Source organism: Mytilus edulis, chromosome 14 (genome assembly GCF_963676685.1).
Source record: "Mytilus edulis chromosome 14, xbMytEdul2.2, whole genome shotgun sequence".
Lineage (NCBI taxonomy): Eukaryota > Metazoa > Mollusca > Bivalvia > Mytilida > Mytilidae > Mytilus > Mytilus edulis.
This window is the reverse complement of record NC_092357.1, coordinates 40,700,150-40,726,207: the sequence shown is the minus strand read 5'-3', so window position 1 is coordinate 40,726,207 and position 26,058 is coordinate 40,700,150. Positions and strand designations below refer to the sequence as shown.

The 26,058-nt window shown below is 32.1% G+C and overlaps 1 protein-coding gene across 1 annotated transcript; it reads left to right on the top strand.

Moving 5' to 3' along the window:
* The first annotated feature begins 8,238 nt into the window (after positions 1–8,238).
* LOC139504200 (uncharacterized) lies at positions 8,239–13,982 on the top strand. The gene is made up of 5 exons (XM_071294265.1): positions 8,239–8,308; positions 10,185–10,496; positions 11,435–11,556; positions 13,304–13,490; positions 13,963–13,982. Exons 1-5 carry the CDS (start codon positions 8,239–8,241, stop codon positions 13,980–13,982), a joined length of 711 nt encoding a protein of 236 aa, XP_071150366.1.
* Positions 13,983–26,058: the final 12,076 nt, after the last annotated feature.

Here is a 26,058-nt window from a genome sequence, read left to right as displayed (position 1 = left end):
AATGTATTCTCTATTCTGCTTTCCATATGCATCGTCCTTCAGTGATTAGGGAAGTGATGCATTATAATCATATTTATGCAATAATATCAAAATTAAATAACAATCAACGCCGAGACCTGAAAATTAAAAACATACTATAGATAATTATAGTCCCCTAGTTCATGAAGGAAATTCTAGATTCGCATTTTGTAAAGTGGATAAGGTTTAGGTTGTTTATGGCCCTTTTATTGCTGTATGATCTATCAAATTTTAGAAGCATTACTTTATTGCTTTTTTTCATTTTAATTGTAGTTGAACATGATTTTAGGAAGAATAAGATCAACACCAGAGGTCAATTTTGTTACCTTAAAGACGGACGATGATTATTTTAAAAAAATAAATTCAAAAAAGTAACAAAAACAAGACTTGCAACGAGCATACATAATCTAATCAACGTATTGTATTAGTCCTAAAAGAAACAAACAAAAAACATGAGAAAAATGGCTGTGTTTTTAAGACAGAGGAGAGCTATTCTTAAAAATATTGGACAGCTCAGGGTAACATAATGGTTTCTTACACGTGAATGATAGTCCAATCACTGAAATAAAGAACAGGTAAACAATAGAATGACGTCACAACAATGTTTTGAATATATATATAATTGGCTTGTATTATTTTTTAGATTTTTGGCTCTAGTGATAAATTAGTAAAATGCGCATTAGAGGTTCTCAAGCGCAGGATGTCAATTCTATAGACAATGGTTTATAACAATGTTTATATTCTCTGTTAATAAATTTAGCAAAGTTTGTTTTAACACTTAAACGGTTTATGGTGGGGTTTGCGTTCATTGGTGTTTAGTTTGCTGTAGTATGTGTACAGTTGTTTGTCTTATTTGTCGTTCTGAATATGTTTGAATCATGCGTTGACTTTACTTTGGTATCATTCGTCTCTTCTTAATTATATTTGACTGAGGGCACGTGGTTGTAGAAACATAACTGGAACATGAAAATCTTACTATCTGTTAAGGGATATTATGCGATCAAATCTATAAAGAAAAAAGAAAATAATCTTGTCATTACCATGATTACTCCCGATAAAATTTCATTTACATTCATTTACATTCTTTTAAGGAAAAGTCTATATAACTTGTTGTTATAGTAACTGCTTATTGTTGAAGGCCGTGCCGTGAAATTATAAGATCTACGTCATTTTATCTCAAGTGAATAATTGTCTCATTGGCAATTGTTGTACCTCATGTCTTTTAATTTGATATTGACTTAATTTTTTTGTCAAGAGAAGCCATTCTTTTCTTTAAAATACCATTCGCTGTAATTTCGCTATCGCAAAAAAAGCTTGTGATTTCCTTACTAAACCGGGTATTTAGTAGTTCAGACGAAACATGTCCTCAAGTCTTGAGCCCAATGTGTATTACTAAAAACAAATATATATATATGTCATTAATAAAATTGAGAATGGAAATGGGGAATGTGTCAAAGAGACAACAACCCGACCAAATAAAAAACAACAGCAGAGGGTCACAACAGGTCTTCAATGTAGCGAGAAATTCCCGTACCCGGAGGCGCCTTTCAGCTGGCCCCTAAACAAATATATACTAGTCCAGTGATAATGAACGCCATACTAATTTCCAAATTGTACACAAGAAACTAAAATTAAAATAATACAAGACTAACAAAGGCCAGAGGCTCCTGACTTGGGACAGGCGCAAAAATGTAATAAGTAATTCGATATTATGTATTTCATAGAGGGACGAAAGATGCCAGTCAAACTCTAAGATAGAAAAAAAGCGGAAAACGCCATGGCTAAAAGTAAAAAGACAAGCAGACAAACAGTAGTACAGAAGACACAACATAGAAAACCAAAGACTTAGCAACACGAACCCCACCAAACCTGGTGGGGATCTAAGGTGTCTTGGAAGGGTAAGCAGATCCTGCTCAACATGTGGCACCCGTCGTATTGCTTATATTATTACAAATCCGGTAAATAGTCTAATTCGGTAGGTCACATTCGTGAAACAGGAAGGATATTGTAGTTACGATTTAAATTTGAATAAAATACCATAAAAACGTCGATTTGGAGGTTTGTGCTGTTTTATTTTCAATTACTTTGTAGTAATCGAATATTTGTTGATTAAAGCGATTCATATTGGCCGGTTCCGCCTTAGTCAAAACATGTCAACTGTGGATTTGATGGTAACTTTTAGCCAATGAAGAAAAAAAGTTACCTCAAAATTGCATAAGAATCCATATATATGGGATTCCTAAAATCCTTAAATTTTATCTCACGCTTAATCATGTCTCATGGAAATGGTTTTCTACAATACAGAAATTTACATGTCTGGCGACAGTGACCATTCAAAATATGCCAATTATTTTGAAAATTACTGCTAATTATATCATTTTGTCATTTAAGCTGAATGCATTTTGACATTTTATTTAAATTCAAAAGGTTACAAGTATTTCTTAACACATAAATATATTTTAAATTCCTGAGATAATTTACCAGTGGAGGTGAAAAAAATGTTTTAAATACCACAACTACTCAAGATTTTGAACCTGATTGCATATTTCTAAACAAAAATCCTTTTCAGTGGATTGTGTTTATGATGTAAGTAGTTGATATTTTCGATTCAGTACTTTTTCTATATATTTCTATACAGTATAATGCACAGCATATACATTCCAATTTTTGTATTACATATATTCAATACTTTTTTTCTGTATATTATAAAAACAATATCTATTCTGTAAAATATGACTTGTACAAGATGTCGCAAACAATGTTGGAACTTAAAATTGTACAGTGTGAACAAGGCTTAATAGTATGTTCATTTTGTAAAAACCATTTTCCCTTAATCGACTTTTATGAAAAGCCAAATAATGCATCCCTTCAACATGTTCAACAAATCAGCCGAGTTATGTCTAATATTGAAAGAATATGTCAGTCAATTTCGATATATGAGTTTGACTGTCCCTCTAGTATCTTTCGCCCCTTTTTATCAGCATTGTACTGGTAGTAATGCATAAGTTGATACTGTCTCTGTAAGAGAATGTTGCCTATTTTGGCCATAAGACATTTAAACAATTGTTTCAGTCTCTCGCAGATTTTGTCCATTTTTTCAATTTTGAACATAATTTACTTTGTTGCTATCCCTGATCAAGAATTTATTTGAGTTGAGGTTCAATATAAGCCTCAAAAAATTTTGGTTACAAACATTATGGGACGTATGTTGCTGTCGAGGTGTTTTTCTTAGGTTTTATGTCCGAAATGATCAAAGTTATCGTATTTGGACAATATCCCCGAATTGTGCTGACTTTAGAGCATATAATGTCAAGTGTATAGCTGAGCATTAAGGAATTTGAAAAAGATCCATTTAAGAACCAAATTTGTTCCTTTTTGACGTTTTATAGTAAAGTTAATTTTCAGGGCTATTTGACAAAATTCAATTAGCCAAAAAAAATCTTCTTATTGTTTAAATAAGTTAAAGGTGAGAGGAATATATGATACGTTCGATTTTGTATCTAAATACTTATAAAGATTTTTTTGAATCACTTACAAATGCGCATCTGGTGCAGGAAAATTGGTACCGTTAATGTTATTACACGGATAATTGTTCATCATAGGTTTATTAGACAAAAATTCGTTTAAAAGGTTCAATTATACAGAGAATGCAACAAACTAGAAGGCTACTTTAAATATGTAATAAATTACATTATGAAGAGGGTAGATTTATAATTAAAAATAACTGTACCAATTGACACTTGTTTAACTGTACCTGGTGTGCATTTCGACAATACATATCTTCTTTGTGATGATTATAATCAAAATATTTGAAAATTTAAAACATATTCAAAAAAATGATAGAGCTGATAAAATAAAATAAAAAAGAACAAAAAATATAGCCGAAGCCGTTATTAGTTTCATTTTAGTACTGTACTGGTTGCGTAATAATTCGGTTCCTATTATATCTATTTCATCATATGCATTGTATAACGAGAATATATAAGGTATGATATGTATTTAAGATACCAAGAATGATGGATTAAAATACCCTTTTTCACCAATGAAATTGCAAAAAAACATCCAACTTTCCAAAGGAGTAGGTCCAAAAAGGGACGATTTTGGCCTCAAACTTCAGATTCATCTGATAAAAGATTTTGGATACTTTTTAAACACTTAAGTGTCTACTTTAGTCGAATCAATTAGTATATGTGAAAGATTTTAACTAATTTAGTCACTAAAAATGCCCAAATTAAAGCTTAAATATGAAATATCTATTAAACATGCAAACATTTTGATGATTTCAGTAATTTAGCATGACTTAATGATGCTAGTACCCGATATATGTGCATTGTGTTGTCAAAAACAGCCCTTATCTATGTAGCAGAAGTAATCTACTTTCCAATTAATAGCTAAACGTTTACATTTTAACTATTTTGTAAAACTGCTATATTCTGTGGCCACTCCTTTATGACATTCCTAATTTCAAATGAAATGGGAGATATAATCTAAACACTTTGTTAAGTTATTTAAATTGTGATTTCACTATGTATGTGAAGTTAGCAGCCGGTTCGTTATTCGATATTCGATATTCAATATCCAACCGGCTGCTAGCCTCAAAAATTTAGTTGAAAATCATCAAAAACTTAATAACATTAAAGCATGATTTTCATAGTTAAGAGGACTGATAAGATACGTAGGAAATCGTTTCATGACCTCTTTCTAATTGCCGTAAATTCTCGTTGTTCTCGAATATAAACCCTTTTCTAACTGGCATATTTGTCTGTATGTAATATGGATTTTTGTCAATAAAAGAACTTCGAAGGTGTAATTTTATATATGATATTTCTTAAAACAAAAAGTAAAACCGATCACGCTAGAAACATTTTGGAATATAAATCGAAATATTTTTGGAAAGCCCGAAAAAGAAATATATAGTGAAAATCTACTTGAGACCGTTTAAATGAGGGTGAGATCCCCTGGTCTTTCAATGTCCATAAAATTCAACTAAAGCATAGACTCTGTATATATAAAGATTTTATCAAAAGGATTACCCAGAATAATGTCATCTTCGATATCTACGGAGGGCCTAGATTGTCACTTTTTGGCTGAAAATTGTCAAACTTTTCGGACAAAGGGCACAGGGCAATGGTGAGGGCCCCCTGATCTCTTCAATCTTTCTAATATTATGCAGACATTTAGTTAATAGGTAGATACACACGTGACTAAAACAAATTTTGGTACACTTCCCATTTTCACTATATAATTCGAAAATCCAACTGGCACGTTAGCCGCTCCGTAAACATGGAAGACAGGAAGTGTACTCAAATTCCTTTAGGTCACGTTCATATCTACCTATTATTTAATTGTCTGCATAACATTACAAAGATTGAGAGTCACTGGGCTCTCACCAGTGCCCTGTGCCCTTTGTCCTGAAATTTTGACAATTTTTAGCTGAAAAGTGACAATTAAAGCCCTCTGTAGATATCGAAGATGACATTATTCTCGGAAATCCTTTTGATCTAATCTTTATATATACAGAGTCTTTATATTCGTCCAATTTTATGTACATTGAAAGAACAGGGCGGTCTTACCGTCATTTAAGCGGTCTCAGGTAGGTTTTCACTACATGTTTCTGTTTTTTATAGGCTTTCCATATTTATTTCTATTTATAGTTCTATATGTTCCTAGAGTGATCGTTTTTTTAAAGAAAGATAAGATATAAAATAACATTTTTGGCGTTTTATTGATAAAAACCTATATATCATAAAGACAAATATGCAACTTACTAAAGCATTGATAAGGGTTTATATTCGAAGACAACGAGAGTTTAAGACAACTTGATGGGTCGTAAGACGATTTCCTATGTATCTTTTCTCTCCTTTTAACTATAAAAATCATGCTTTTAATGTTATCAAATATTATATTTTTTATAATTTTCAAATAAATTTGAATATCGAATAACGAATAACTTCACATCCATTATTTCACTTGGATATCAAAATATACTCACATTACTTAGCTTATAAAGCATGGTCACTTTACACATGCATTTGGAATAAATACATGTAGAAATGAACCTTACTTAAAACGATATGTTATCCACAATAATATCTTTGAACAAGACAACATGCAATACAATATTTCTCTATAAAGGCTTTCGTTTTATTTATATATTACTGATAAAATCACAAATTGACGGCAAATAATTGTTTGTAGTTTTAAAATACAAATATGAATGCAAGAAATTTGAGGCTCGATCAGCTAAAGATTAGTATTTAAAAATGACATGAAACAGACTGTTATCTTATGAACATATAAAGAATTTGATTTGATAAATATTTAATGATTTTTAATTATCGAATTCAATAAAATCACAATAGATATCAGAATAAAATTGTGTATGCCAAAATCTTCAGTTTGATTCATAAAGTTAAAAAGGTCAAATAAAGTTTGAAGTTGAATAGCATTAAAAACCCAAATTCTAAAAGGTTTTGCCAAATACGGCGAATATAATAGTAATATGTTCCTGGGGTATAATATCCTTAGCATTTTCCAAAAAATATGTCAAAGGTTTGAAAACAGTAAATTTATTATTATGACATTATCAATTATACAGCAATAGCTATTTATATCTTTGGGAGACCTCCACCAGCAGTGGCATCGACTTAGTGATTGAATATACACTCATCATAGATACCAAGATGTAATAACTGTCAATGACATTGCATAATAATATTATTAGAAACTATCTGAATTAGTAAGAGGACAGACTTATCTGTTTATTAATGGTCAGTAGTTATTTACCTTTGTCTATCATAATTGTTTGTTATTACAACTATGCTAAACGTTCGTCGTATTTGCTTTTTGTAATACATAGGACCACTATAATTTTATTATAATGAAATGTATATCGGTAAGTACTGATAACACTAATTCTGAACGACAACGTTTTAGAAAAAAAATTCAAGCCTTCAGATTGTTTTTTATTTTGGAGGCTTGACAAATTATTTTTTCTAGAACAATGTCATTCAGAATTTTACATGCAAATATCATAACTTAACATATATGCTTTCCTCATTTAGGACCATAGGAAAATTAATGACTTGTATCTTATTAAATAAACAAACAATTTTAAAATACATCAAAGATAAATAAGGCGACAATTCCAAAGTATTGTTCTATTCCTAGTTGATCATCTTTCACATTAAACTTCATCGTGTTCATTCCAGAATCAGGGAGAAGGTATGTTAACGGTATTCTTTTCGTCCCCCCCCCCTCCCCCCCCCAAAAAAAAATCAGTCGCAATTTGATTAATTCTATTTATAAATGATCAGGTTGTATATCCAAACTCGTCTGTTTAACGATGTTGACATGAATATTTTGAATCTGATGTATTTGGTCTATAAAAGTGAATTTACGTATCTTCTTTTGAAATATTTTTTCTGCTATTCGAGCATTTCTTTCCTTTCGTATAGTATGAAATTTTTAATGGAAAATGGGAATATGTCAGACACAACAACCCGACAAAAGAGCAGACAACAGCCGACGGCAAGCAATGGGTCTTCAGCGCAGCGAGAAAAACCCACACCAAGAGGTGGCCCCTAAATAAAATTGTGTACTAGTTCAATGGAAATGGACGTCACACTTAACTTCAAAACATATAAATGAACTAAGATTAAAACAACATACAAGACTAACAAAGGCCAGAGGCTCCTGACTTGGGATAGGCGCAAAACCTCAGCTGGGTTAAACATGTTTTTGAGATCACAACCCTCACCCTATACCTCTAGCCAATGTAGAAGTAAGAAACACATAGTAATATGTACAGTAAAACTCAGTTTAAAAGAAGTCCGAGTCAAATGTGAGAATCGTAAAAAAAAAAAGGTAAAGTGACACTGATACCACTGATACAAAGACTACTAGCAGTAACTGACATGCCAGCTCCAGACCTCAATTCAACTTATTGATACATTATGTCTTTATCATATGAAAATCGAGTACGATCCCTCCCGTTAGGGATTTAGTATCACACCATCATGAAATACATGAGAAGAACATAACCTGTATCATGCCAATATCTCTGTTTTCAGAATAAATGTGTTTATTTAGACTTGTATTTTTTTGTATGCCTTGAAATGTTTTAACCAATTAATCACTTTCTCACTTTATCTTTCTTCGTAGAGATCTTCACTTTAATGCACTTATAAATTATAAATTTATTTTGCAGTTTAAAGAATTATGAGATATGGTAGTATCTATAAATCAGTTTTTGTTTTGGCAGCTTTTTCTATAGTATCTACTGTAAAAGGTAAGTATAGATGATTGCTCCAAATATTATATTTATTGTGTTCATTTTATTCATTTTATTCATTTTATTCATTATTTCAAAAATGAAGCATGCTATAAATACCTATATAGATAAAGACAATAACAATCAAAACTAAGGAGTAAACAAAGACCCAAAAAACCAAAGGACATGTACAACAACAGTTATAAATAATAATCAAAACAACAACACGAACTCCACTAAAAACCGGGAATGAAATCAGAATATCGGAAGGGTAAGCATTTCCGGCACTGTATACGGCACCCGTCGTGTTATGTCTTTGTTCAGTTCGGTAATGATGGAAGGTTATTATGACTGGGGAAGAATATCAGATATTATTTCTGACACACTTTTGTCATAATGGCCAATCAGCTCATGATGGCGACCGTAAAATTTCTTGAGTGATGACCTTAACTTGATTGATTCATAGCCCTGTCTTAACAATTTTTGAGAAAGCAGTATTCCTCGTTCAACAAAATCAACGTACATTGAGCTAGCTCTATAGTAACATATCAATTGAGACACATATACTCCATATGCTGGTGCTCCTGGAATGTTACTACACAGACATGGAAAGTTGACTATATTCAATGATTGTTTGATAATTACATACAAATTATACCTACATTTCATTGTCTGTGTTGGTTTCTTTTCTGCATGATGTTGCCTAATTTCTATATTCAATTCGCCATTTTCTACATAAGAAAATGCCTGTTCCAATTCAGGCATATGCCAGATGTTATCCCTTCGTGTGATGTGTTTGAGCTTTTGATATAAATTACCGTTTATTAGAAACTTTTCTTTTTGAACTTTCCTCGGAGTTCAGTATTTTTGTAATTTTACTGTTTTCATATCTAAATGATAATATATGAATTGAGGATCAATCTATATTTAGTTTACGAGTTGGTCCTTCATGCTAAATATTTGTCTACGAGCGATAAGTCTAAATTTGATTTATATAAGTTTAAATAATTGAGCGTAAAAATAATTTGCCAAAAAATTAATATATTTCTATGTTTCTTTATACATTTTATCATCAGCCCAAAACAAATTTCTAAAATCCAACATGGTATTCTCTTTTTTCTTTTTTATAAAATAGTTTTGATGAACACATAGGAATGTAGTTTAGCTTTCGGGTTTGTGGTAGGTGACCAAAAGTCCCATTTTATTGTAATCTATATGTTAAGAATTGTTAAACACTAAATACATTGCAACAATTAAATTTTTTTTTTTCTTAAGGTATTATCGAAATGACTGTCCTTATCAATCATTCCCTCATTTTACAGTCGCAGTGCAATTTTCCTGTCTTTTGAACATGTCGACCACACTACAGAAACTTGCTTTTGCATTTTTCTCTTGTTTTGCATGTTGTTGTTTTTTTAATGTTGACACACTTGCCACTACACGGTAAACAAGTAGCAATCAATATATCATGTATATATATATATATATATATATATGTATACGTGTTTATTGTTTTTTGTTTAGTATTAAATTAATATTAAAATCCATTTCGTTAGATCTTGTGATCAATATATTTGGCATTCGCAATGGCAGTCCTCATGGTTTAAGGAACATCAGTTATTCGACCTGTTAGTCGATTGCGTTTTGTTAAAATATACTTTTTTTCACTTTTTTGGGGTCTTTTGGGAAATGTTGTTTGGGTTGAATTTAGACCCTTCTACAACGAAATTTGTTTTACATCGTAATAATTTATATGACTTCCAAATGTTGAAGCTTTGGCGTTCATGGTGACGTTTGATCGAGAAAAGTCCTTCTCATGCCCAAAATCTATTTAGTTTTGTTTTCTGTTTAAAATTTACATTGTGTTATGCCTAAGTAACTATTTTTCTTTCAGTATTTTGGCAACTAGGACAAGAAGTAATTGAACTGGGGAAACCATTGACCTTAAACTGTACCATTTTAGGCATGGATTATATCCCAAAGGACAAGAGTAGACAGTGGACAGGAGAAATTGATAATAAACTATTCACTTTTAATGGGGTGTCAACCTGTCCTTCTAATTACACAGAAATTCTAGAACCTCCAAAGACATTCAAAATTTATTTTAATTCTACATCTATGAATAACTTGAATTGCCCTTATTCCTGTAGAGTGGGAACAGTGTTTGACGAAAAGGTTTTAACAGTAAATGAAAGTAATTTTGTATGTAAGTATTTGGAATTTCAACACCTAATTGTTGTTTTCACTTTCCGATGTCGTAAATTATAAATAGATGAATACATTGCAGAATCATATACCATGTATACTATTGGTTTGAGTGTAACGGTTTGGGCAGTTTTGTGATTTGAATTATTTACAATTTTACAAAAAGTATTCCATTTATACACAGCCAATTTTCCATAGGTACTATGTCTGTACCAAAAATCTGTAGTACTGGAAATCTACTTTTCAAATTCAGTACTATTTTGATACTCTAAAATTATTGTAATATTTAGGTACCTGTATTTTACAGTACTTGGTTTATACTTGAAATTTTAAGTACTACATATTTTTGGTTACAATGTTACATTTTCAGCATTTTGATAGTATGTCTATTTTAAATCTCTTAAAATTAAGATTTTCATAAAATATTGTGATCGCTTTTGGTATTATTTCTGTACCAACATATTAAGTACAAATCAAGTACTGTAAAATACAGGTACGTAAATAGTACAATAGTTTTAAAGTAAAAAGATAGTACTAAATATCAAAAGTAAATTTTCAGCACTACAGAATTTAAGTACAAAAATAGTACCTATGCAAAATTGGCTGTGTAAATCTAAATCATGTTCGTTGCATTACTAATAAAACTAAATAGCCTGTAAATGAATTTAGATCAGTCAACAAAAACGAATGCTTGAATGTAATTGTGTATGCGTAAAAGGTTTATGTGCAATACTATTGGACTCTGTGTATCATTTTTTTAAACGCTTTTTTGTATCTTGTTTCGAATAAATATGCTTACCTTTTTATCTTTTTCTATCATGTGTACGATACTCACATATTGAAACATCTATATTTCATATACATTTTGTCTTTAACTTTAATAAAGCGTTGTTAATGTTATTGTGATTTTTTTTTAATTATGTTTAATTATCTTTCAAGATATGCCAACTGCAAGCACAACAAAATTAATTGAGAGCTATAATCATGATAATGGCATCTATATGCTAAACATCAACATCGAAAAGGTTTATCCGGAGCCGACATGTCATATCACTGTCGGGGTAAGTATACAATGACCGCTGTTAATATTACAGCCACTGAACATGTTTGGCTGTCGCTTCAAAAGTCAAATATTTCTTAATGAATCTATAAATGGTGTTCCTTTAATAGATAAATAGGTGTAGATTATTTTGCAATGTAACATACATCTACAGAGTCCTAGCAACTAATCCAATGTTACTAGTAGCGTATAAACTTATCCCACAAAGGGTTTACTCACCTAAGTTGTGTTTACTGGGAAACGATAAAAGTCTATAGATTTGCATCTTTATCCAAGACATAACCTAGGTATTGTGCTATTTTGTACTCTTGCCTTTCATTTTTGCTAATGTGCTTTTTCTTTAAGCCGTATTGTGTTTCTTTGATACATATAACGTTGCGCTATACTTGTTTATCCCGTCATTTTGTTAGTGTGCTGTGATACATTTTTGTATTCTTGTCTTAAATAAAATCTTATGTGCTTTGATTATATGCCTTTTTGTGCTTCTTTGTTCCATTTTTGTTTGTTTTTTAAGCTTATTACATAATGTGGACTGCTATTTTGTCTGCTTGTTTTGTTCACACATCGTAGTCAATATAATGGAATGTGATGCGACTGCCATACATGTGAGAGGTTTAGCCATTATTTTCTAATTAGAACATTCCTGTACCAAGTCAGGAATATGACAGTGGTTATCCATTCGTTTGATATGTTTGAGCCTTTAATATTGCCACTTGATTAAGGACTTTCCGTTTTGAATATTCCTCAGAGTTCAGTATCTTTGTGATTTTACTTTTATCTATTGGTGGTTGAAATATTATAATATAAATTATGTTTTAGAGGGTCAAATTAAAACTTTTCGTGTAAATGTTAAGCAGACAATGGAAAGTTCATATTATAAGAGATATATATAATGCAGTTTCATATTTTTGACATTGATGATTCCTTAAAGGACCAAACTCTCCCTATATCATGCTTTAATATATAACTAAATTCACCATAATTATACTGTTACACCACTTGCGTATGTCAGTGTTCTCATTTTTATCAAATACATCGACTTTATTAATTGTTTGTTATATGTTGAATCATTGTCATGAAAAATTTACATCAACCGTACTTTGTTTTTAAATAAGTACTCTACATAGAACATATATGTTAAGAACAGGGGTGGTGCATTTTTAAATTGTTTTTTCGATCATTTCGTCTTGTTTTTCCAAACATTTTTACTATTTTATTTCCTTTTTCTGAATATGAAAATAACTCAAATATTTCTGAAGATCTCTATCAAGAATGGGTTTGACGTTACCATCCCAACAGATAAGGTCAAAGGTAAACGTCTATGATTTTGATAAATAATGGTTTTAGAGACATCCACCAAATTAATCAAAAATTTAATGTTATCACAACCTTTTGAATTTATTTGTTCCATGTTATTTCTACGGTCATGATGTTATAGACAAAACGGGGCGTTGCCCCTTGTTAATGTTTAGACATGTATTCTGAATCAACACCATATGTTTTACAAAGTCTTAATTCCTTGCAGCTTCAAGGAAAATGACCAGACAAGTTTAGGGGGAAATTCATTCTAATTATTCTTTTGGTTGCGTAAAAGAGCAGCAGCAAACAATAAGGGATTATAATAAATAAAGATGTTATATGTTGTTTTAGATAACACATAAGAATTACTTGTCGTTTTCATTGTTGAATGTATTTAAAAGTAATATTCTCAACTAAAAGTGTATTAATATAGTTTATGTTTTTTGTAGGAAAACAGGTTTAATTCTACAATGATTACAGAACAAAAACAGGGATTTTTGTACAACGTTACATATCATTACAAGTTAAATGAAGAAGCTCAGTATTGTGGAAAATATGTGTCAGTTAGTTGTATTGTAAGCTCAATGCATAATAGATTATATAACAATGCTGTTGGACAATTGAAGCCATGCAAATGTAAGTACTCTCCGACCACTTTTGTTCATAAAATTAAACAGCTAAGTTGTATATTTCCTGTTGTATGATTGTAATGTGTTGCTATAACCCCATATTATATGGATACCAGTTGTTATTTTGAATGTCTTCTTAATTAAGGGCTGTCATATCTCATGGTAAACATTATTTGGAGGTCAAAACAAGTTTTACAGAAAATCAAAACAGGGTGAGGAGAGATTGGGCGAATGACATTTTTGTATTTCAGTTTTCTTTAAGATAAAAAAAAATCCAGAACAGGTAGATGAATTTGGAAAGGCAATTAATATTTTCGAGTATATGATATTAGCTAGTAAAAGTGTTATTGTTAAAGAAACAACGGTCTTTACTCCCGAAGACCATAATAAAACGTTGTCATATTCAAAGTAGACCTCCGTATTGTCTTCAGAGAAAAGGATTTTAAATGTTAAATCCCTATTTGTTCAATTTTCCAAAGATATCGCATGGACACAATGAACATATACATTTTCATTCAATCAGGGACCATTACACTTGAAAGTTAAAATGAAAAATCTCAAACACCGAACTTAATTAGTCTACTTTTTGTTATATCAAATAATATACTGTGAATTCATTATTATTCGTTGTATACCAATTTTCATCCGTTTCTTGGGTACAGGTGAACCACAAATTTAAATTTGAAGTAATTACAAGTTTGCTGTATGCTTTGTATGCAGAGATTGCCCAAAACACGAAATCAACTATCCACGATAATGCAAGCTTTCCTCAAACCACGATAATTGATACCAACGATTCAACAATTATTTAAAGATCTCGAAATTGTTACAAGGTAATAAACATGTTACGAAAAGGTATATTCACGACGCTGAGGTTGACAAATTACACTTTAAATGTGGGGACTGTGTCGAAATTCAAAAGAGATTACCTGTGTATACATTGAATATTCTTTAAAAACTGAATTGATACTTTTGGAGGCAATTTCGCCGTATGGAACGAATATTCAGAAACATTTTTACCATAAGAAATAAAAGAAATAGATATTAATAAATTCCATGATATTTTTAAGAAACTCTAATGCAAAAGATTGGAGGGGGGAGGGAGCGGTCATGTAAATGCAACGGAGACACGGGGTACATGCGTGTGTAAATATTTCGGGCGAGCCCTTGCAAAATTGATAGAAGTTGCAAATAATCTTAAGTATTGTAAACTGCTTTACAAATACCTGCTCGTGAATATATGTAACGGTCATTTTTATATAGGTATGAAAAGCACACAAAGAAGTTTATGTATTTTGATCCAGTTGTTTGCCACCTAATTTTTTTTATCTGACGGGGTCTGTTTTAAAACACATAGACATGAGTTTTATATAATTTCAACTCGAATCATGTTGCATTCTAGTTTAGAAAATTTATACTCCCGGTCACATAGCTTCGAGAGCATGACTTTTCTTCCTTTATTTTCTTCCAACTTTGTCTTAATTTAAACAGTTTCAGCTCAATTTGTATTTTCTTTATGAGGTGTTTGTGATTGATTGATTATTGGTTGCATAACGTTCAGTGGCAAATATTTAATGCCTGTTTAGAACGATAAGAGGTTTGTGTAAAATATGACTCACTACTCATCAGTTGAACATCCCCGCAGAGTTTCAAAAGCATTACATAATGACTTTGCATTTACACCTTAACACCACCTTATGCAGATATTTTGTATTTTACAAATTCCTGGAAAGTTTGGTTGAAATTTGCCAATCGTTTCATAAGAAAATGACAATAGGAAAATTAACACCGATGAGTGGCGGGTATATGTCGAACACGATATAAGGCGCTTCAAAACTTTCAGAGTCAATGGAAGCTTATGGAGACACCCGAGAGAAGGAAACAATCAGACAATAGAGCGTTGTGGGGGATTAATAAAGCCATACATTAAACTTTTTCAGGAACTGTAATACAACAATAAAATTATTATCTAACTGGCTTACTATGTATATATAATCAATCTAGAATCGAATGAACTTGTATAACTCTCAGCCCCCCTTTTTCTATCCCACCCACTATTACACGCGTACAACTTTCAAGTCGTTTGATAGTCAACAATATCACAAAAGCAAATGTCATAATATTAGGATGTTACGTAAATGTGATTTGAATTCACCAAGACGCACATGATTTAATCTTTATCTATAATCAATGTTTTGACACCGTCCCCAAATTTAAAGTGTAATTTGTCAACCTCAGCAACGAGAATATACCTTTTCGTAACATGTCGGATCAATCTGATTGTTGAAGTACATGTATACCACAAATGCTCAATGGTCGATGTTAAATGCAAAAGGGACATCAAGCTGTCAAATTATATTTTAAGCAGTAGCTTATGATTTAAAAAGGATTTAGCAGTCAGTTATTCACAGCGTGGCCATTAAATTTCTTTTCTTTGTGTAAATAAAATTGAATCATATCCTTGCGGTTTGTTTTAATGATAAGTGTTCTGTTTATACTTTAAGCAGGAAATAATAGCCATACTACAGAGGTCATAGTTACGGTATCTGTTGCGATACCAGTCATACTTGTCAGTCTACTACTTGTCAGTTATATGGTTTTACATTCTATATGTAAAAGAAAGAAATTGGAAGAGAATAATACAAGATGTAAGTTTATGATTCTTGTATATTTTAGCCATGTAATAGATATAAACTACTTAAAATGTATAAATATTTTCATAGAACTATTACATTCTGTTTTACATTTGATTGTGAGGCAGTAAACATGGTAAATGTATAGTCATTTAGCTAGTTGAACACTAATTTATATATTTTTTGTAAAAAAAACCCAGATGATTGTGAAAAAATACGCAAAACGGTATACCAACTATACGTAGCAGCAAAACGACACAAAGGCACAAAACATATTCAGAGCTAGATCGACATACGGTCCTCAGTATTGAAGCTTAGTCTACACAATGCATCGCCCCGAGCATATATACAGAAAGTTTGTTAACAAAATTATAAGAGAATTCCAAACAATCGCCTTCAACACCATATGTTTTGTGTGAAGATGGTCTCAGTGGCCGAGTGGTCAAAAGTCAAACTACTGTATAACTAGCCTGCAAAGGTTGAGCTTGTTAGTTCAAATCCCTCACGTTGCAGGTGCTCTCGACTCCAATCTTAGAATTGACTAGGATTTTCAGTATTCTTACCAAAGATCTATGTTCTTTCCATGCATTCCAGCTTCCGCCACCAATAAACACTGACCGCGACGACATAACACAAAAATGCTGAAATTGACGTTAAACATCAATCAATCAAATCAAATCATTACGCTATATGCAACTTAACTAATTGCTAGAGACCATGCATGGCGGTTTTTTTTTTACTTTCTTGTTTATTGCAATATCCTAGTTGTGCAAGTCGTAAAAAGTTTCGCTTTACAGCTAATAAATTATCTTATTTTACAGATCACGCTGTTAGTTTAAATAAAGATACGAAGGCTGTTTCACTCCATATACAACAGACGTAGATTCATGCATTTTGTTTTATGACACCTGTCTAACAAAAATTGTTTATTTATTGGCATATGTATAAAAGCATAGTATTCGAAAAATAAACTTGAATCCTGTTATGTCATATCTTATTTTAATTAATCTATATTGATATTAACTGCATATAATGCGTATACATACAGCGTAACCGCATGTGAATGCAACAAAATAAACCATGACAACTCTCATATACAGAGGAAACTGATAAAAAGCTACAGCAAAACTGATCTTAAGAAAAACAAGTTAAAAAAAAACAAGTTAAAAAAAACAGTGGTGTAAAAACACAACATACGAACCAATGCAAAGGACCAGTTGAAAAGGGCTACCTCGTTTGATCGGCACGAAGAATATTAAAAGGACTTGATTCCGCAATGTCTTGTTTTCTTGATGAGTTCCTTTCCAGATGATGTTTATATGGTCTTGTTGTCGTTGTTGTTGTTTTGCATGTGTTGTTGTTGTCTTTTTTTGTGCACCTAACATGTTAAATCCTTTGGAGAGAAGTAATTTAATCAGGGTGCTAAAGGTTAAAATTGTATCTAAGTGTAAAATATTTGTTTAATATGGTTAAAATTGTATCCATAACTTTAGCACCCTGATTAAATTACTTCTCTCCAAAGGAGAGTCCTTTAAATAACTAGGCACATTCCTAGAAATGTATTATTTTGGCTATTAAACCCATTTCAACTTCCGTCATGAATGTACCGTTTAGAATGCGTCCAGGATACCACATATTTGCAATTATCTTGTCAAACAATTGTTTAATTTCCTGGTTTAATTAGTATACTAAACAATCCCGTTTCTCGTACATGCTATAGTGTACCATATATCGTATCTATTGTGTTTGATAAATTGAAGTGCAAGTACAAGTATGTCAATTGTTGGTCTGAACTATGTACTTAGATTAATGGCACCACAAATAATGTTTATTTATTCCAATTTATATGAATATTCATTTTATAATAAGAGGGGATTAGTTTCTACATTCTATAAAAAAACGTCATCCAACATGTTTATTAGAAAAGGATTAATATACAACAAAAAAGAAGTTGTGGTATGATTGCCAATAAGACAACTCTCCACAAAAGACCACATGACACAGAAATTAAACACTATAATAAATCACCGTACGACCTTCAACAATAAGCAAAGTCCGGCCGATACCGCATCAATAGGTATGCATAACCGATATATACACATGTAGCTATAGCATTAACTTCAGTCTGAAATAGATTCAGTATTTACGTTTTAACGGTATGAGGAACAAACTCGTGAACTGAATACAGTTGCATTTATTAGGAGCATTCAACATTACAAATATATTTATAGACATGACCGAAAATTTTCCAAATATTCATTGTCGAAGAACATTTAACCAAAGCAAGCTTTAAAACATGTAAATGTTTTGAAATTAGAAAGAGGAATAAAATTCAAAACACTGTCACCTTTAGTCCAAATAACTTTGACGTCTGGCCAGGCTTTTTTTCTGGGACGCCTTCCTACGACGTCTGGCAAGGCTATTTTGTTTGGGTTTTTTTTTTTTTTTTATCTGGGACGCCTTCCTACGGCAAGGCTATTTCAATGTTTTTCTGGGACGCCTTCCTTAGCCAGACGTCATAATTATTTGGACTAAAAGGGGCGGGCCGGGCGCCCTGAGCCCCTCTATAAATCCTACTCTAGAGTTTGATACATATGCGGTATACCGTTCATGCAATGAAAGAGGGCAATTAATTAACGTACCTATATATGAAGAAAAAAAATAGTCTCCAAAAAGTCACAGTGATGACAGAATAAATATGTTATTTTGAAATAAACGCAGAAGATATAGACTTTTTAAGAGAAATATTTTGGGTCCAATCTCTCTGGAGGACGAGATCCTCTTTCTACAAATAGGCGGGATTTTTTTTTTCAGGCAATGACCTCTGGCTAAGAGTAAAACCTTAAACATGTTTCAACACAAAATAAAACGGACTGATTAACCAAAAAACCTTAAACAAAAACATAACGTTAAGACAGATCATGGCAGCTTTGCAACAAATTAGAAAGGTGTATTAAGGAAGACAACAAATTAAAATTCGTTATTTGAAAATAGAATGTAATCAGTTTCTAAGACAAAGAACCGTGTCTTCAAGTTCTACATCTTTCAATCATATTGTTTTTATATACGCAATAGATGAAAAAGTTGAACAAGAAAAGTATATTACACCACAAGCTTATCATGAAAACGTGGTTCCCTTTAATATATTCATCAAGGATTTGTATAGTATTCATGTAGAAATTTCAAGACATATTTTCAACTAGATACAATAGAAAAGGGACAGCAAGCCGACCAAAGAGCATGCAGAAAACAGCAGAAGGCCACCAATATAGGTCTCACTTCAACGCACTCGGAGACGGGCCCCTAAATAAAAATGTGTACTTGCTAGTTCAGTGAAAATTGATGTCATTCTAATCTCCTATACATATAAATGAAATAAAATCAAAAACATACAAGAGTAACTTGTCCGTCTTGGGACAGGTTAAAAAACGCGGCCTTGCTTAAACATGTTAAATGCATGTGATATCTCAACCCTCCCCTACACCTCTAGCCAATGTAGAAGAAAGAACACACAGTAAAATGCCCTGTAAAAAAGAGTCCGATTATAGAACAGGCAACAAAAGAAACTAAGCTAAATGATTATGATACATAAATGTACAAAGAACTACTAAAGCCGTTACTGAAATGCTAATTCCAGACCTCAATTAGCATATTTACCAAAATTGCATATCTCTTGTTGTGGCAACACCATATAATTTTTACATTAACAATGAAATTTCTCAAAAGTCCTTACTTTTAACAAGTTTCTGTGGTATTTTTCATGTACAGATGCTTGAAAGTTCGAATAACACAAGTTGAGTTAGATTCCTTAATTGAAATATGATATCCGGACCGTATGCGTACTTTTTTTTTAAGATACTCATACGGTCGGACTGTACACGTACATTTTGCAAGTTGGTCAAGTTTATTAGATACAAATGAATATTACAGATCAACATAATTGAAATCTCGAATTACTTTAAAAAGTTCAATTGTAAATGGAATAAAAACTTAACGTTTAACTATTTGTAAAAGTTAATCTCCCGTGAATCACGACAGAAATCGGATGATACTGGACAGAAATTATAAAAAATCTGGTCAAAAATTTAATATAATAAAAAACTGCCGAAAAATAATGCAAAGATTGAAAAAGGTAGCTTTGTTACTATGAGAAAAAAATCGGCAGATGTAGGGTTGATGATATTATACAAACTTCCATGTGAATTTGGAATATTGAACTCCTGTTATATGAGTGATATATATAGAACTTTTGACACGCAAAATTTAAAATTGTACAGTGGAAAACAGAAGAAATGTCATTACATGCTGCCGCAAAACAATCAAGAGATACAAATGCAAAGGAACAGGCATGAACAAAACTTGTGAATGTAAGATATCTTATGCTCCCTGGAGCAGCAAGTTTCACCCGGGTGAACATAGGATTTATATAGACAATTAAATACAGAATTATTTAATTTCAATTGATTTAATGTTAACTTATTCACTTTATTCAATATTAATTTGTAATACTCAATAATTACATTAGATGTATGTTTCATTATAATATTTTATTCTAATTGGCTAACTGCACATCACGTGTTATTCCGTAAGCAGTTGCAATGCTCAATACAACTTTTCATTCATGATAATTAACACGTGCTCCAACAATAAAGTGCACAGGTGAATTAAATAATAAAATATATAAAATTCGTGTTTTCATAATCATAGCTAAAAAATGTAATTATAAGTATTGAATGCTTCTTTTTGTAACTTTATAGGGTTGTAAAAGCGTTGACCGTGCGTACATTTTTAAATGTACTTCGGTCAACGCTTTTACACCCCAATAAATTTACAAAAAGAAGCATTCAATTCTTAAATAAAAGTTTTTTTCATAAATGATTGTCTAAAATAAACCCATATGGTCCAAATACATGTATGGTCCAGCTCGTAGTACTAGACCGTATGAGTATACTGGTATACTGTCCGACCGTACGCGTATAGTCGGACCGTTCGAGTATACGTAAATACGGTCCAAATACTCATATAGTCTAGGACATATGTACATTAAAAATGTCTTGCAAGTTGATCTTTAAACCGATTTCACGGAACACGGTGAATAACGAACTTTTTTCACGGTTGCACGTGAAATAAAAATAGCAAAACACGTTGCAGTGACGAAAATATCCCTTACCACCCTCATTAATTAAGTGTTCCGAGCATCATCTATAGAAAGTGAGAACTTTTTTCAAAATTTCAAGATAGCTAAATGTTTCAAAAATATACAATTTACATTGTCATTAACTACTTTTGATCACTTATTTGGCTAACTTGCCAGAATGAAGAATGAAGAATGAAGAATGAAGATATCGTCATGATGCAAGCAAGTATAGTATAGAAAGTCCCTGAATCAAGTAAATCATAAATATTCTAAATAGCCTGTTGGAAAAATTATATTAAAAACTTAGTAGATCATCATTAATTTTACTGTTAAGAAGACACATTTTTCTTGTATGAAAATCTGTATATATGTATTTTCATATTATTTGATTGACAATGGACCCATGAAATATTTTAACTTTCAAAGATCATTCCGAGATGAAGAACTTGTATCGAACCAAGGACGTATATATGTTAGTAATACGTCCTTGATCGAAACAGGTCCCTGCGTACATATACACATATTTGAGATGCATGTTTAAAAAACTTTGATCATGTTTTTACTGCTTTATATCTATTCGGGGTTCTGATTGACACTAAACATTATCATCTAGTAATCCCAGATAATCCTGATCGGTATCCGGTCGTTCCGGCCCCAAACCGATCCGGCCCCAAGTCAATCCGGCCCAAAGTCGATCCTGCCCAAGTCGATCCGGCCCACGTCGATCCGTCCCCAAGTCGATCCGGCCCCATAATAAAATATGAATTAACTAGATTTTGGAGGAATTTGTCACAAACTTTAACAGTATAAATGGAATTTGAAAAAAGTGTCCGATCGATGATGGATGACAACAGGTCAGTGAAGTATTGGAGTACCAGTTAACGAACTATTTTAAATCCATACGAAAATTAGTGTTATTGTGTCTGTTTGTATCGCAGTTTCTACATTTTTAAATTATGAAGTTATTTTCCATGATAACTTTTATTTCATGGCGATTTTTATTTTATTCAGTTCACACACACTGACAGAATAGCTAAATAATTATTTACAGTCCAATGGACATATAAAATTTAACGCATCATAATGACTTATTTAATCAAATCATTAGTTAATTGGTTTGTTTATTCAACAGTTGTCTCATGATTGTGAACTAAGGTAATGCCACTCGTAATCACTTAATTCAATCCAATGCTGATTAATTAAAGTTACGTAATCTGTTTAAAAACTTTTTCAACAAGGTCTTTATAGTTTGATCTCATGGTTGGTGTATATTGACGTCGCGCAAAATACTGGTGATAATAACGTAACGTCGGAAATATAGCAAAAAGCCGTCTTATTTTCTTGTTTTTTACGTAACGTTTTTCTAATGTGATTTCTAATGTGTAAGCATTGATTCATTCAGTTTTTTTTTCATGGGAATATTTTTTTTCAGTAAAGATATTCATGTATATTTTATTTAACGAAAAATGTATATATATATATATATATATATATATATATATACAACTCGTCTAAACATTATGTTTAGACGAGTTGTATATACATTATGTACACAGCCATGTATCACCATCATTGATGGCGATCCGATGGATACATCTGTTGTAGGGTTGTCACTGACTCAGACGTACTTATATATTATTTTTTAATTATAAGCAGAGCCACGTTGAATCATTTCATTTGAATCGGAAAGGTCTACTAAAATATTTTATGAGTGGCTAAACAACAGTGCATGATGTTTTATAATTTAATTCTTATTTCAATCCAAATTGTCCAATACAGAAAGAATGTCTAGATGGGTGTCCTCTGAAATAGTTATACGATAAGAGGCATCTACATGTACATCAGCAAGTATGTATAGCAGAGATTTCGTCGGTACCAAAGCAGTCTTTGTCTTTAAAAGTTTATATTTTAACGGATCATTGTCACTGATTTTGTCATAATAATGACCCCGGAAAACCTCGAATCCAGGGGGATATGTAGCACCCCAGCTGTCACTCTCTGCTGAATTCAATACGTGTGAACCTTTGGAAATTTTCATTAAATAATAGTCAAAGTTATCATCGTCGGTTTTGACAGCCACAACAGAGTTTATGGATACCAAATCTGATATGTCTTCTGAAAGAATGTCAGTGTCTTGTGCTACTTCTTCTTCGTTAGAAGTTTGTGTTATTTCGCGTGGCTTAATAGTTTTCTTTACCCCGGTATTTTCTACATTTAAACAGTTAAGATAATTCCCCAAAATGCATTGATCGCACGTGTAACAAGAGAGATCGGAAACAATGATTTCATTACATGTACTAGTAAAAACATGATGTATTTGTCTATTTTGCTGGATCGGCTTAAATATTTTGGAATTGTGTCTATCAATTGAGTCCACATATCGAAATACCCTTCTTTTAAATAATGCACTTCTTGGCTTTTTAAGGCTACTTTCGCAGAACGTAAATAAATCCTTCGCATTCTGAATCACTGTATTGCCACGTAGAACAGATATGTCCGCCTGTCTTTTTATAAATCCCCCCGCGGCATCTTGAGGCCCTTTTGCATGGCTTGTTTCAAAGAAATTTCTATGGAATGTTTTATATCCGAAATCAGGGATGGCAGTAGATAAACTTCCTAAACAGTGCCGCGATTTATATTGGCTAGAACAACCGTCTGTGAATTCATGCATATGATCAACTGTGTATGATATTGAATCTAAATATTCCTTAACTTTCTTTTGGACATATTTTGTAAAATCATTATCATGTTGCAGGTCCGGGGAAATTACGAAAAAATGTTCCGTAATTATTTCCGGAAATTCTTCTGTACTGTCTACACCATCGTATTCTAAAATGGCGTGTCGGTGCATGACGGTTACATGAATGCTGCATTCAGTTCTTTGGAAGTAATTGGATTGGATTTCTTCTTTCTCGACACAGCGATAATTTTCCGAATAATCGTGGATGCATATGCAATGATTGACTGGCAAGTTCTGAACAAGACTTTTAAGTTGATTGCTTTGCCAGTTTGATCGGTGCTGGTGAGCGGGGAAAGTTTCGAGAAGCTTTTTTAAATTGAGAAACATTTCGTTTACGCTAGTTTTCTTTTTTATCAGGGTCAGTCGGCGCCTTACATTTTTACCCTTCGATTTTTCAGTTATATATTCATATTTTTGCCATTCAACAGTTGAAGACGACTGTGATTCGTTGGGTGAAAGTTTGAAATTACCAACTCCGCAAAGGCTACATTTTCGGTCAAGACAATTTTTTCTATAAAATCCATTTACTTTTGGACATAGCGTAATATGTATAAGGTCTGACATTTTCTCAAATACGGGATAGTCACTTTCTTGCGAATCGGTTTCCCTATCACACGATTTTCTGAACTTCATACATGCTTTGAAAACAAGGTTTGCTTCCACGTGATATCTACAACAGCATGTATTTCTATCTTTTTCAGATGCAGGTCTTACGAAAAACGGTCGAAGTTTCTCAAATGCTCTTTGTCCAATTTTAATTTCCGGATATTTGGCGACAAAATCTAAATACGCATCAGTTTGTGTTTTTTCCAGCACGTGTGTCATATGCGAAGTATATAAGTTTGGTCCCAATCGTTCTCTTTTGATATCGGATTTGTTGCCGGTCGGGTGTGATATGCCATCAGAGAGCCAAAAGTTATAAACTGTTTTCTTTGTTTCTTCTGAAATGAAATCTTTTCTTGTTTTCTGTTGCGTAAGAGCCCATGCAAACGATTCACTTTTAAGAATTCTAGACCTAATACGCTGGCCTCCAGCAACCCTTCTTGCTGGCAAACCTAAATTTTTACACAGTTTAATTTTACCTCTCGAGTTTGCTAAATTTTCCCCGCTGATTGATGCAGTAACAGAATTCATTACCGAACGTGCATTCTAAGATCGCTTTAATTTTGTAGATTTTATTATTTCTTGAATATCTGCAACGACGGCCATTTCAACTGGCGAAACTGAATGTTTCAGATTAGCTATTGTTGGCGATCGAGGGGATCTGTGGGCCAAATAAGTCGATATAACTGCGCATCGTTTAGATGGAGATTTTGGTAAACCTTCTTTAAATTTTCTTAGGGCTCTGGCCTTTTCCATTCTGTTTTTGAAAACATTTGAACCTTCTGGTACAACAAGTGACATTGATGAAAGTTCTACATTTTTTTTACCTCTGTGTTTACGGACATTCATTTTATTTTTCAGTTTTCTTTCATTTATTTTCTTAGATTTCTCCCTTTGTTCTCTCTTTTTTCTTGCATTAATCGTTTGACTATATGTTTTTGTCTCGCTCTCTTTATTCTTGTACAACTTTCCATAAGATTTTCTACTCGTTTCATTTTTCTGAAGCCTTTTTCGTTCTCTGTTCCTAATAAGTATTTCCTTAGCCGAAAGTTTACTTTTTTTTCTGTTATTCATATTTCTGAAAGCATATTTATATTTGAATGTACACAAAATTTTGGTCTGATTTTTTTAAGTCCGATTATTTTAATTGATTGTTGGTTTATAAATACATTCAATAATTAAATATGAGTCTTTTTTGTCTCGTGTTTTATTTTTTTGGAACTAATCATTCTCCTGAAACACCAGAGATCATTTCGGTTGTTTGAAAGGATTGGTGCCTCTTGTTTTGTCTACGAAAATTATCTAATATGGTAACTCTTCTTTTAGATTGTTCCAGAACTTCCTAAAGTCAAATCATTTTTTACGAATTTTAATATAGAATAATATTTTTATTTCATTAAGGGAGCAACCATTTGATTTTAATGGGGGGGGGGGGGGGGGGGGGGGTGCTAGGATGAAAAAT

Excerpts from the sequence above, each read along its gene's own strand:
- LOC139504200 (XM_071294265.1), top strand. The coding sequence starts at position 8,239 with ATGAGATATGGTAGTATCTATAAATCAGTTTTTGTTTTGGCAGCTTTT. Across the intron at positions 8,309-10,184 it reads TATAGTATCTACTGTAAAAG|TATTTTGGCAACTAGGACAA; the intron begins GTAAGTATAGAT and ends TTTTTCTTTCAG. Across the intron at positions 11,557-13,303 it reads CATGTCATATCACTGTCGGG|GAAAACAGGTTTAATTCTAC; the intron begins GTAAGTATACAA and ends TGTTTTTTGTAG.